General features: G+C 49.2%; 1 protein-coding gene across 2 annotated transcripts in view; it reads right to left on the reverse strand.

Annotated features, from left to right (window-relative positions):
- The window catches only part of PALD1 (phosphatase domain containing paladin 1), a 359,914-nt gene that overhangs the window by 231,769 nt on the left and 113,549 nt on the right, over nt 1–14,596 (reverse strand). For both annotated transcript variants that reach the window (XM_075348925.1, XM_075348924.1), the window contains exons 3-5: nt 1,389–1,491; nt 698–877; nt 121–285 (exon numbers count right to left, since the gene is read on the reverse strand). In XM_075348925.1, coding sequence (XP_075205040.1) covers nt 121–285; nt 698–877; nt 1,389–1,491 — 448 coding nt within the window. The remainder of the gene's footprint in view (nt 1–120; nt 286–697; nt 878–1,388; nt 1,492–14,596) is intronic.

Below are 14,596 nucleotides of genomic sequence, written 5' to 3' on the forward strand. Positions count from 1 at the left end.
AGTCCAAGAATTATTTAAGAAAATATTCAGTTTGACTTCTAAAATCCAGTGAGATATTTGTGTAAAGAAAGGTTGTTTTGAATAAAATGTAACAGATGATTTCTAAAACTAAAAACACACCTCTTTCTGAATGGCAAGTTCCAAATTCTCTACTTTGACTCCTTTCTCCAAGTTGTGCAAATTTTCATGCAAATTTTCCTTCCTTCTGGGCGTATAAGGCACAAAGTCGCTTTCCAATCTCAGGAACACCACAGGCTCTTCACGGACACAGACAAACATGCATTCCTGCATTAAGACACAATAAGTTTTTTTTTGTCTTAAACTTCCAGTTTTATATCCATAAAGCATTGAAACTCAGACAAAAAGAAGGGCGACAGCTAGTAATGAGCGAGCACTACCATCGGGTGCTCAGTTCTTGTATCGAGCAGTCAGATGAAGAGTACCCGAATATAATGAAAGTCAATGGGAAACTCAAGCATTTTTCCAGGAAAACTTCCAGAAAAATGCTTGAATTCTCCATTGACTTCCATTATACTCGGGTATTTGAGTCGCGCTCATCCGAGCATCCAACTGCTCATTACGAGTACTAAGCACTAGAGTATGATAGTGCTTGCTCATCACTACTGCCTGCAGTTAAAAGTCCAACAAGGAGCTGCCCACTTTTACTAAAACAGTGGACCATACTTCTAACTTGTACCTTGTGTCCATCATTCTGAAGCTTTTGGAGTACTTGTTTGAAGCCGTTCAGCGTAGGTTGGCCCATTCCATACACTTCATATCCTGCTTTTGCCTGGCGGAAATTTGGTGCACCTAAAGTACTTGTAGTGTTTAGAACATCTAACTTGCTGGACACATCCCGTACCATAAAATATTTACCCTGAAAGAACAATATTCATACTTAAAATTTGAGAATACTGAAGAAAATATTAAATAGAACTTCTCATGTCCCCTGACGTCACTATTGTGGTATGGGTTCAGATTTCATTGACTTCCATTATATTCAATACAGGAGTCCAGCCCGTCTGAGCGTTCGACTGCCTATTAGGAGTCCCAAGCACCAGAGCATGGTAGTGCTCACTCATCACTAGTTACAATACATCTCACGTTACAGCACTAAATGTAGCGCTATCTTCATTACAAAGCATTTCATTCATCACCATTCTGAAAAAATACATTTTTGTTCCTTTAAGAACCAAAAAGTTGTAAATTAAAGCCACAAGACCACTGTTAAACATATTGCTTTTGTTAAATGCAGTCTTTCTTCTTACCGAATTTTAAAACTGCCAAGAGTGAGAAAAAGTTGCAATGAATAGAATGTGCCAAAAATTGATGTATATTCTTTTGTGAAAAGCCCTTGATGAATTCTTAACTAACCACAATTATCTCACCTGTACAAGATAGTGTTCCGGCATGGTCTCCGAAATTCTCCCAACAGAATAATTGGCTTTATGAAAATCATCGTGTATCTGAAACTCTTCTTTACAATTGTATCTGGAAAACAACAATGTATCCTATAAATGTTAGGCTTGTATGGACACAGCCATTCTCTCTGTGGCCCAATCGTCACCTCTCTGCTGTCCAAGAATCCCACAGCATCTGTCAGCCATATCTCCTCCTCCTTCACATCATGCTTCCTAAAACAGAGTGTGGACAAATCGGAACTCAATCTTTCCTCCATCTCACACAATCTTCCTACTAGATCTATCACATCACACTTTGTACTGTCTCACAAGTCTACTTCCTCGGTTATAATACTTGAGTCTGCCCTGTCCTTCAAACCACACATTCATTCCCTTACCACATCCAACTAAAAATTATTTCCAAAATCCATCCTTTCTTCTACCTCAAATAAACTAAAATGTTTAATCATGACCTCATCATTTCCCGCCTTGACTGCTGGAATATCCCTCTCTGCGGCCTCTCAACTAAGACTCTTGCCTCACTCCAGTCCATCCTTAACTCTGCTGTCCTCCTTACTCTACCGGTTCCCCCCTTTGCCAGTCTCTTCACTGGCTTCCCAAGCAAATCAAGTTTTAACTACTAGCAATGATTTACAAGAATGTACGTAATCGGTTTCCTCCATACATCTCCAAATTAATCTCCTGATATCTTCCCACATGTAATCTCTGGACCTCAGAAGACCAACCTCGCTTCTTAGCTCTTGAACACACCACACAAAACTGCCTCAATACTTCTGCTGTGTATCCCTCATACTTTGGAACTAAATGCCTCAGCAGGTCCAATTGTCTCCCATATTTGGAACCTTCGTATTCAACCTGAAAATTCATCTCTCAGAAAAGCTTAAAGCCTGCAAAAACCCCACTGTCATCTCACTATCATAGAAACTGCGGCAATCTCCTTACCTGCTGTCTCCTACCCAATTACTCTGTAGATTCTAAGCCAGTAATTGCACTGTCATCACCCACATGTACCCATTAGTTACTGTTCATTTGTTTGTACTTGTATATTATTTATATGTAATCCCACTTTATGTGTACAGAACTCTAGAATGGCCGGAGCACTGACCCCCCCTCCCCCCGGGCATGTGTGGAGGCCAGCATGACACTGATTGGAGTGGAGGTCATGATGTCACGGGTAGGGGAGGGGGAGTAAGTCAGGGTACAGTTAAAAGGTGAAGCTGGGGGAGGAGCGGCACTTTTCCCGCTCTGGGACACCAGTGAGAGTCCCCATCTCTGTACCTGTTATGGACTCCGTGGATCAGCTCCTGGAGCGGCTGAGAGCTGCTGCTGGGACCATCCCCCCAGGTGGCTGCAGAGCATGGTAGCGAGGATCTTCGGTGGGAGTCCGGGGGGGGCAAGGACTGCACCCCTGCGACAGCGGCGCCCCCGGAGGTCTGGACCGGCAGAGAGGCGGTCACCTGACCTGACTCCCAGGGCCCAGCGTCGCCACAGAAGCCCCTCCGGGGACCCTCCAGGCCGGACGCCGCGAGCTGCGAGGTCCGGCAGGCCCCGGCCTGGGAGGAATTCAGACGGGCGGCTGGGCCCGGCGGCAGTTGGCAGGCCTGCGCTGGAGTTGGGGGCAGGGCCTGCTGCTGCCTTGTCGGCGAGTGACGTCATCGGTGCGGCGGGGCGCTCTGGTGATGTACCGGCCGAGCGCCCTGAGCCCCTCCTCCCTGCAGCGATAGTATCCCGGATGGATCCCTGTGAGGTGGGCGGAGCCAGGCGGCTGCGGTCGGAACTACATCGGGCCTGGCATTCAGGGCCTGCGGCTACAGAGGCCCTGTCTGGGAGAGGGGCCACATGGAGCGGAGCAGGGGGGGCCGTGCTTGGAGAGCCCTGAGGATAATATGCAGCTCCCCCTGTTGGTCGGCGCTACTGATCGTCAGGTCCAGGATATGCGGCCGGCGGGGCCTCGGGCCGCGCGGCTAAAACAGCAATGGAGCAGAGTCGGATGGGAGGAGCCAAGTCATGCTAGATCGGCAGGAGGGACGTCAGGATACAGGTGGTCCGGCTGGCGAGGTTCTACCTTTGTGCAGCCTGGTGAGTATGATTACATGTTTTGTTTGTCTTCACATGCTGGTTAGGTACACAGTAAAGGGGGGGTGACGGGTCAGCTGGGGTTAGGTTTGGGGGTGCCAGCGGGTGTTAGGGGGAATGCGTTAAGTGGGGAGTTGTCAGAATTTAAGTTGCGTTCGCCAGTTGCGGGCACGGATTAGGGGCCAGGGAAACCCCGGCGCCAGTGGCGGCTTGGGTTAATTTGTCCGTCATTGCGGCTAGTGAGTCCACAGTTGGGAGTATCTCTTCCCCAGTATTAGTGGCAGTTCAAACTGAAAGGAGTAAGGAGGTGGCAAAATTTATTTTGACAAAGGGGGAAAAGACGATAGCAAGAAGGAAGATGGGGAGAAGTGGCGATGGCACTTGATTCCTCAGACTTATGCTAATTGGTTTAAGGCGTTGCAGTTTGGGCAAGAGTAATTGGCGAAAGGCGCCAGAGAATTGTTTTCAGTTGTTTTGCTATATGGGCTCGATTGGTGAGGCCTATAGGATTTATGGGGGGTAGACCTGGATCCGTTATGAGGAGCAGTGTCATCAGAGGATGGCTACCGTCCATCCATAAGATGGGATCAGAAGGATATAGGTTTGTGGTTGCGGGTGATGGCGGCAGCCAGATATGGGCAGTCATTTCAGGGCGGGGCAGGGTTCCCCGGCCGGTCAGGAAGCTGGGGTGCCAGTGGTCAGTACGGACAGACAGGGTCCTAGAAGTCAAGTTCGTGTTGGTAAGTTAATGAGGGGGAAGGCAAGTCAGTGCCACTTGCCGTTGTTTGGACATCTCCGCACCTATTGTAACGGAGCATCCCATGGGGTGTCCAAGGGTCAGACACCGGTGAGCTTAGTTGCGATGCTGCCGTACCTAAATAGGGATCCTGTTAGGGACAAAGCTGAAGTTTGAGGTTGGGTTTTGGGGAGGGTTTCAGGATTCCTTCCCCTGTTTTTGAAGTTCCAGGGGCAACCAGGAATCTCCCTCGGCGTATCAACATTTGGCGCTGGTAGGTGGAAAGTTAGGAAAGGAGGTGGCGTTGGGGAGAATGGGGGGCACAGTTAGTCACCCTCCTACCTTTTTCTTATTTTGTGGTTTCGTCATTCGGGGGGGGCCCAAGGAGGAGCCAGGTAAAGTTCGGCTAATCCACCATTTGTCTCATCCCAGGGGTAGGTCAGCGAATGATGGTATACTGGCTGAGCTTCGTTAGGTGGTGTATACGTCGTTTGATGAGGCTACAAAGTAGGTAAAGAGTTGTGGGAGGGGTGTGTTGATGGCAATAGATAGATATTGAGGCAGCTGTCCGGCTCTTACCAGTTCATCCAAAATGTGTTCGTTATTGGTTTGTTTTTGGAAGGGAGATTGTTTTGGAGACCCCTGCTTGCCAATGAGTTGTGCAGTATCGTGCACATTTGTTGAAACCTTTAGTTCTTTTTTAGAATGGGTGGGGCGTGATGTTTCTGGTTTGGCATCACTGGTACCTTACCGGGATGAATTTTTGGTGTGTGGGATTGGCTGTTTCGGCACAGGCACAAGAATTCTAGCAGCAATGGAATGGATAGCGAGAGGCTTTGGGGTGCCTTTGGCACCTGGGGAAAAACTGTTCGGCCAAATACCTGTATTTAGTTTCTGGCCATTGTAATTGACTCAGTGATTTGGGAGGTTCGGCTTCCTGACGACAGGTTGCCACGCTTAAGGTTGAGGTAGCAAGGGCATGCCGGGTGAGGAAGTTACAATTAAAGGAGGTTCAATCACTATTGGGGGAAACTTAATTTTGCGTGTCGGGTAATGTCAATGGGCCGAGTTTTCACGTCGGCTAGCTTGCGCTACAGCTGGAGTGCTTGCTCTTCACCCCTACATAAGTTTGTCGGAGGAACATTGAGCGGACTTGTTGGTTTGGGGAGAATTTTTTGGGGAGCAGGGCAATGGTGGTTCGTTGCTTAAGGATGAGGTAGTGGTTAATTTCAAATTGGAATTGTTTACAGATGCTGCGGGTGACTCAGGTTTCGGGGCCTTTTTTCAGGGTCAGTGATGTGCGGATTGGTGACCAGAAAGTTGGATGGCGGAGGGGTTGACAAGGAATGTGTCGCTATTGGAAATTTTTTCCAATGATGGTCGCACTCCATTTGGGGAGTGACCAGTTGTAGAATAAGTAGATCCGGTTCAACTGGGACAATATGGGGGTGGTGCTGGCGATTAATAACGGCTCGGCATATTCTACCACAAGTTGTTCGGGTGTTGCGGCAGTTGGTCTTTATTTGTTTGGAAATTAATACGGGTCACAGCAGCTCAGGTACCAGGTATAGAGAACCTAATAGCGGATTTCCTTTCCTGTTTCAGTGAGATTGTTTCCGGGATTTTGCGGTAGAGGCGGACGGCAGCAGCTTGTAGTCCCCTGCGCAGCTTTGGAGCGTGGTCTTCAAGCAGCAAGACCACGGATTCAGGCAGTTTGGCTGGTACCACGTGGGCGGCGTATCAGGCCACATGGGTTCCTGGGAGTAGTGGTTGGGTGGTTGCATGCTGAATGAGGATTCCCAGTTAGGACTGTTCCTGGGAAAATCGGGGGAGTGGCGATAACAGGTTGGTCTTCCACGAAGTTGAGTCATTTGATTGCAGGTTTGGCATTCGATTTCTGGTTGCGAGGTGTACAGGATTGGAAAAATTTTTTTGGGTAGTTCAGGCGTTGAAGGGTTTGCATAGGGGCCATAGGTAGACGGCCTGTGTTATTTAGCTTATTGGAATGTTTGGGTAGGGAATTAAGGTATCATTGTTGCGGTTGGCTTTTCGTTGGCGGTTTTTCGGGGCTTTGTGTATTGGCGAATTGGTATTTCCCAGTATGACGTGCCCCGGGGGCTTGGGTAATAGTGACGTCCTAATTTTGGAGCATGGGGATCGAATTTTGGATCCAGAAATCAAAAACGGATCAAGTGGGGGCAGGCGGGTTCGTTTAGGGAAGGTTATGGCATCAGGTATGTGCCATTGGCAGTGCGTTTTGAGCTTTGCAAAGGTCCACCCGAGTCAGGATGGCCCATTGTTATGTCTCGAGGACGGGTCTTTTTGTCCAGATATTAGTTCATTAGTGTTTTTTGGGCATGTTTGAGATCATTGGGACTGGTTTTGGCGATGTTTGCGTTGCATTCTTTTCGTATTGGGGCGGCGATGGAAACCTCTAGGTGTGGTCTCCCTGCTGAGACAGTTAAACAGATTGGTCGATGGAAGTCTCAGCGTTGTAAGTCGTGGGTTCGCAATGTTTTTCAGGGGCAATTGATCGGAAGACTGGTTCTGATGGAGGGGAAGTGGGGGGGTGTCATTCTTTGTGTTTGTATTGGAGCTACTTGGTATTTTTGTTAGTGCTTTGTTTTCCAGACGCCCCCCCTCCCCCCCCTTTTTTCTTGCCTGGTCTGGATCCTGGGCCATTCTAATGTGTGCTGGGGAACACAGAGAGCAGATACGAGAAGGAACAGGAGACAGCTATTTTTGTCGGAGGGATAGGGCTCTTGTCGGATGGCTTGGGATCAGGGGTATGGGGTGGAATACGGTGTTGCAGGGGGTGCATAACTATGCTCATTTGGGCAGGCCCCCTGACATTTTGGTTTTACGCGTCGAGGGACTTATTTGGGTGAGCGGCTTTTTCGCATTTTGATAAAGATATTAAGCATGACTTGTTGCGGTTATGGGTGTCTTTTCCAGGCGTGATAATTGTGTGGTGGGACATTGTTCCAAGAAGGGTTTGGGCGGAAAGCATGGTCTGTGGAGAAGCTGAATAAGGCGCGGGTGAAAGTTAATAGGGTTATCTCAAAAAATTTGTGGGCTGCAACGTGGGAGTTGCAGCTCGGCATTTTGAGCTGGAGCGAGAGGATGACGAATTTTGGTAGGCGGATGGGGTGCATTTGAATGCAGTACGGATTGATTGTGGGCCCTTGGATTGCAGGGAGGTATTGAGCGAGCTTTGCTATTGAGGGGGGTCTCAGGCACTTGAAGGTTATCAAGGTGCCCTCGTTGTGGCAGGTTTTTGGTGGGTCCTTGAAGTTGGTTCTAAATTGGTTCGGGGAACCCATCCGGGTATGGATCCCCTCATTGGCAGAATGGTTGGTCACCTGGTGATTTTTGGGGGATCCCGACGGGGTATGTCGGGGCCCCCGTGGGTGTTTTTGGTGGTTAATGAAGGAATAACCCTTACACTTTGGTGCTCCTGAGCCAGTGTGGGTAACGGCTGGGAGCAATTTGGTTATATGGCTTGGTTATGTGAATCACCAGGGTTTTAGCTTCAAGGACCTTTACCACAATGCAAAATTTTACATGTTATGTATTTGTTTAATAAATGGCTGCTATGGCCAAAATTATCCAAAGATAAATTGGTGTCTGAGTGGTTATTAGCAGATAAGGGGGAATTGAAAAAGGGGTGTGTGTGCTTAATTTTGGCCGGAATCTACAATTCCAGGGTCAAGAATGGCCGGAGCACTGACCCCCCCCTCCCCCCGGGCATGTGTGGAGGCCAGCATGACACTGATTGGAGTGGAGGTCATGATGTCACGGGTAAGGGAGGGGGAGTAAGTCAGGGTACAGTTAAAAGGTGAAGCTGGGGGAGGAGCGGCACTTTTCCCGCTCTGGGACACCAGTGAGAGTCCCACCCGCCCTCCCTAAAGACTTTGAGTTCGCAATGGGCTGCAAGTTTTGTGGGAGGCGATATGGAAGTTTATCGGGTCGTAGTGGCCTGGTGGCAGGTTTTTGGTGGGTCCTTGAAGTTGGTTCTAAATTGGTTCGGGGTACCCATCCGGGTATGGATCCCCTCATTGGCAGAATGGTTGGTCACCTGGTGATTTTTGGGGGATCCCGACGGGGTATGTCGGGGCCCCCGTGGGTGTTTTTGGTGGTTAATGAAGGAATAACCCTTACACTTTGGTGCTCCTGAGCCAGTGTGGGTAACGGCTGGGAGCAATTTGGTTATATGGCTTGGTTATGTGAATCACCAGGGTTTTAGCTTCAAGGACCTTTACCACAATGCAAAATTTTACATGTTATGTATTTGTTTAATAAATGGCTGCTATGGCCAAAATTATCCAAAGATAAATTGGTGTCTGAGTGGTTATTAGCAGATAAGGGGGAATTGAAAAAGGGGTGTGTGTGCTTAATTTTGGCCGGAATCTACAATTCCAGGGTCAAGAATTAATGATGCTTTTAATAAAATAATCATAATAATATTGTTCCTTAGGTACTGCTTCCTAGAATATTCATTATTATGTTGTTTTTGTCTGGGTTAGAGACTGCCACAACAATCGCCACCTTCTGTACAAGGCAGAATGTGCCGCCCCCGCGTCAGCAGCCGGGCTGCTCGGATCCGGATCCACGGTGGCTCGAGGGGTCTCCGAACCCGGGGGGTCGTGCGGCCACTCAATGAAGGGGGACTATGTACAGGGGATGGTATAGACAGCTCATGACGCCACCCATGGTGTGTGGTAAGGCTAAAGTACCACCACTGCAATTGGGAGTACCCGGTGGCGAAGGTGTAGGCAGCCAGGTGTTTAACCCCTCCACGGGTAGTGTTACGGTTGCTGTGGCTCTGGAGACTATGTCCGGATTTCTTGCTACTGCACATGTGCAAGCGCTGGAGACTAAGGCGGGATTTGCACGCTGCGACATCGGTAACAATGTGTTACCGATGCTGCAGCGATAGTCCCACCCCCGTCGCACGTGCAATATCTAGTGAAAGCTGCCGTAGCGATTATTATCGCTACGGCAGTTTCACACGCACATACCTGCCGTGCGACGTCCTTCTGGCCGGCGACCCGCCTCCTTCATAAGGGGGCGGGTCGTGCGGCGTCACAGCGACGTCACACGGCAGGCGGCCAATTGAAGTGGAGGGGCGGAGATGAGCAGGGTGTAAACATCCCGCCCACCTCCGTCCTTCTCATTGCAGCCGGCGGCAGGTAAGGTGAAGTTCCTCGCTCCTGCGGCTTCACACACAGCGATGTGCGCTGCCGCAGGAGCGAGGAACAACATCGCACCTGTCGCTGCACCGGCATTATGGAAATGTCGGAGGCTGCAGCGATGATACGATAACGACGCTTTTGCGCTCGTTCATCGTATCAAAAAGGTTTTACACATTGCGATATCGACTGCGACGCCGGATGTGCGTCACTTTCGATTTGACCCCATCGACATCGCACGTGCGATGTCGCAACGTGCAAAGCCGCCCTAAGTCCTATCTTGGAGAAATTGCACATGTGCGGGTGACATCATCGCTGACACGAGGTCACATGTCTCTGACACCTTCTAGCTGATTAGCCACTGGTCATGTGCTTTTGACACGTAGTAACATGTCTCTGACACCTTCTATGCCGATTTGTTGCTGGTCATGTGCTTGTGAGGCTTTGCTCGGTGATAGGCCAGCGTGACGTCATTGCTGTCATTCTGGCAGCGGATTGGCTCTGGTGTCCTCCATCTTGGATGAGGCACGGAGTCTATATAAGACCCTGACGCACGCCGCCCGGCGCTCAGTCCTCTTGGTTCATGCATGAGGGTAGACGCCCTGTGCACGTCCCTCTAGGCATCTCTCTGTCTATGTTAGGTGAGCGCTACCGGCAGGGTAGCGTTCTTATACCTTACAGCTTCGGCTGCAGTCCGTATCCTGACCTCTTAGTGGAGCGGACATAGGTAGGTGCCTGAGGCACATGGTCCGGCTGGGCCTTGTGATTCAACTCATAGGTGGACGTTGCCACTAGGGTAACGTTCCTTATACTGCGTCTGGCAGTTGTTCGTATCCTCACAGACTAGGGGAGCGAAGAGAGGTAGGAGCTTTGTGCGGCTTATGCTGCTGTCCGTCTCTTTTGCACCACTAGAAGAGCGGACCTAGGCAGGTGCCATATCTAGTGGTTCGTGTCCTCGCACACTAGTGGAGCGAACGCAGGTAGGAGCTTTGTGCGGCTTACGCTGCTGTCCGTCTCCTGGCACCACTAGAGGAACGGACCTAGGTAGGTGCCATTTCACACTCACTGCTTTTGTCTCTGTGACCTTTAACAGAGACCATTCCACACGCCCTCCAAGTAAGGGAGGAATTGCTTTATTTTCTACTTATATTCCTCTGTGAGTTTAACAGAGGTATTGCACTCTGCACTTGTGCTATTATTTTTTACAGTGGTACACTTATATACTCCTTATCCTCTGCCATAGTCTGCAAAAGAGTCTTTGCACGGTGGACCCTGACTGTCTGACCTTCCTTTAGGTTTTATTATCAGACAGCCCCCCGTAACATTAGGACTGAGCCAAGAAGGGTCTGGCAGTTATGGCAGAATATCAGCAGTTACACCGCTACATACAAGTACTTGAGTCGCGCCTCAAGAGTATAGAGGATAAACCTCAGACCATGGTGACATCTGCACATGATCCTCGACTTGCTCTTGCCAAACAGATATTCTGGCGATGCCAGATCATGTCGTGGTTTCATTAGTCAGTGTCACCTAGAGGTCAACTCTTCTCGCTTCTCTACGGAGAGGTCCAGAGTTGGCTTTATCATCTCCTTACTTCAGGACAAAGCCTTAGAATGGGCGACTCCCTTATGGGAGCGCTCTGATGTGGTTACTCTGAGACATCAAGACTTTCTTGATGCTCTTAAAGCGGTATTCATGGGTCCGCAGGTTACCCATGATGCGGCACTGAGACTCTTAGATTTATCTCAGGGTTCGCTATCCACTAGTTGTTATGCCATTGCTTTTAGAACCCTGGTGGCAGAACTAGATTGGCCAGAGAAGGTGTTGATTCCTATCTTCTGGAGAGGGTGGCAGGCTATGTCAAGGATTCCCTTGCTACTCGTGAGGTCTCTGCTTCTCTGGAGGACTTGATCACAGTATCAACGAGGATCGACGTACGCCATAGGGAACGTAGATTCGAGGTCTCTTCCTCACGCCCTAAGCATCGGGCTATTCCAGTTGTTGAGGGTCCACTACCATCTTCCTCAGCATCTGAAACATCTCCCACTCCTATGGAGTTAGGTCATAGTCTGGTCCTCCTATATGTTACGTATGTCGTCAGGCTGGGCACTATGCCAACAAGTGTTCTAGTCGTCAGGGAAACTCCAAGGCCTAGTAACCATTAGAGGGGGGTTACTAGAGACGTCTTCTGCACCCTCTAAGTGTAGTATCCCAGGTCAGCTCTCATTCTCTGAGAATACATGGCCTATTATGGCTTTTGTGGATTCCGGAGCTGACGGGACTTTTGTGTCCTCAGGATTTGTAAAGAGACACAATATTCCCTCTATCATGTTATAGGCGCCTATTCCTGTCCGTGTTGTTAATGGGACTATGTTGTCTGACTCCATTACATTGAGGACAGTTCCCTTGCGCCTTTCCCTGCCTCAGGGTCACATAGAGGAGATTTCTTTTCTTGTTTTGCCTGAGTGTATAGACGACGTCCTTCTGGGTCTCCCATGGCTTCGGCCTCATGCTCCTCACATTGACTGGGAGTCCGACAGCATTATTAGTTGGGGTTTGAAATGTCAGTCCCGATGTTTTCCCTTACCACCTAAGGTCGTTGCGGTTGCATCAACTGATCTCTCTCCCATACCTACACCCTATTTGGATTTCGCTGACGTGTTCTCCAAACAGGGTGCCGAGGTTCTTCCACCCCATAGGCCGTATGACTGTGCCATAGACCTTATCCCAGGTTCGGTTCCACCTAGGGGCAGGGTTTACCCCCTGTCGATACCTGAGTCAGAGGCCATGTCGACCTATATAAGAGAGAGTTTAGAGAAGGGGTTCATTCGTAAGTCTGTCTCTCCCGCGGGAGCTGGGTTTTTCTTTGTTCGGAAGAAAGAGGGTGATTTGCTTCCCTGCATAGATTACAGGGGTCTCAACGCAATCACAATAAAGAACAAATACCCGTTACCTTTCATTTCGGAGCTCTTTGACAGACTGAGGGGAGCTCAGGTTTTTACGAAGTTGGATCTGCGGGGTGCGTATAACTTGGTACGAATTCGAGAGCGTGACGAATGGAAGACCGCTTTCAACACTCAAGACGGTCACTATGAATACCTCGTCATGCCTTTTGGTTTATGTAATGCACCCGCAGTATTTCAGGACTTCGTAAACGATGTGTTCAGGGATTTACTGTTATCCTCCGTCGTGGTGTATCTGGACAACATCCTGATTTTTTCTCCTGATCTGGAGACTCATCGTCAGGATGTCGTTCGTGTCCTTTCCCATTTAAGGGAGCACTCTTTGTTTGCTAAACTCGAAAAATGTGTATTCGAGCAGTCATCCTTGCCTTTTTTGGGCTACATTATCTCACAAGAGGGTCTGGCTATGGATCCTGCGAAGCTCTCTGCTGTCCTGGAATGGTTCGAACCTCATTCCTTGAAGGCGGTGCAACGCTTCTTAGGATTCATAAATTATTACAGGCAGTTCATACCCCATTTCTCTACTTTGGTGGCCCCTTTGGTGGCCTTGACTAAGAAAGGTGCTAATCCAAAAGTCTGGTCTACTGAGACATCCCAGGCTTTTGAGGCAGTAAAAAGACACTTTTCAACTGCTCCCGTTCTTCAAAGACCCGATAAGAATAAGCCCTTCCTCTTGGAGGTTGATGCCTCTTCAGTGGGTGCTGGTGCGGTCTTGTATCAAAAGAACGGTGCAGGTAGAAAAAGGCCGTGTTTCTTCTTTGCTAAAACCTTTTCACCGGCAGAGAGAAACTATACCATTGGGGATAGGGAACTGCTCGCCCTGAGATTAGCCTTGGAGGAGTGGCGTCACTTGCTGGAAGGAGCGAAACATCCTTTCCAGGTCTATACAGACCATAAGAATCTGACGTACTTACAAACCGCTCAGCGTCTGAATCCTCGCCAAGCCCGCTGGTCCTTGTTTTTTCCCGCTTTCACTTCTCCATCAACTATCTGTCTGGGAGTAAGAATAACAAGGCAGACGCTCTGTCTCGCTCTATGGTTTCTACCCAGGAAGAGATTGATGAACCTCGTCTTATCCTTCCCTCCAGGGTTTTTCATACGCTCTCTCCTGTGACGTTAGACCAAATCCCACCGGGCAAGACCTTTGTGCCGCCTGATCGACAGAATGATATACTGTCGTGGGCCCACACCTCAAAGGTGGGTGGGCATTTTGGTATTAGGCGGACACGAGAGTTACTGGAGAGGTGGTATTGGTGGCCACACTTAGCCAGCCATGTCAAGAGATATGTCGGTTCCTGCTACTCGTGTGCTCACAACCGTCCATTACGGCAGAGACCGGCTGGGCTCTTGCATCCTTTACCAGTGCCAGATAGACCATGGGAGGTGGTAGGCATGGACTTTGTGGGTGATCTTCCGTGTTCACAGGGACATAGATTTGTGTGGGTCATTACGGACCATTTCTCCCGGATGGTTCATCTCGTACCGTTATCGAGAATCCCGTCTTCCAGGGTACTAGCCAAACTATTCCTCAAGCATGTCTTTAGGCTTCACGGGATGCCAGATCGTATCATTTGTGATAGAGGCCCGCAATTTGCTTCCCGTTTCTGGCGAGATCTTGGTAGCCTTCTGCAAATTGAGTTGAATCTCTCTTCGGCATACCATCCGGAGACCAATGGTTTGGTTGAGCGTACCAATCAATCTATGATTATATACCTTCGACACTTTGTTGCTGAGAACCACGATAACTGGTCCTCCCTCCTACACTGGGCAGAATTTTCCCTTAACAATTCGCTTGTTGAGGCCACTGGGCAGACACCATTCGTACTCAATAATGGGCAACACCCTAGGGTACCGGTACCGTTTCTCGCTGCTGCACCTTCTCCTCTTGTGGCCGACTGGACAACTAATGCCAGAGAGGTTTGGGATCGGACTCAAGAGTCGATCCAAGCAGCTAAGGACCGTATGAAGACGTGTCCGATCGGTTTCGTCGCCCGGCTCCTGTCTTTTCTCCAGGGGATTTTGTGTGTCTCTCTGCAAAACACGTGAAACTTAGAGTGAGCTCTGTCAAATTTGCTCCTCGCTTCCTGGGTCCTTATGAGGTTCTTCGACAGGTAAACCCTGTAGTCTACCAATTGAAGTTACCCGTCCATCTTAGGATCCACGACAAATTCCATGTTTCACTGCTAAAGCCGGCTATTTTACCTCACG

The sequence above is a fragment of the Anomaloglossus baeobatrachus genome, chromosome 5, assembly GCF_048569485.1.
Source record: "Anomaloglossus baeobatrachus isolate aAnoBae1 chromosome 5, aAnoBae1.hap1, whole genome shotgun sequence".
Classification (NCBI taxonomy): domain Eukaryota; kingdom Metazoa; phylum Chordata; class Amphibia; order Anura; family Aromobatidae; genus Anomaloglossus; species Anomaloglossus baeobatrachus.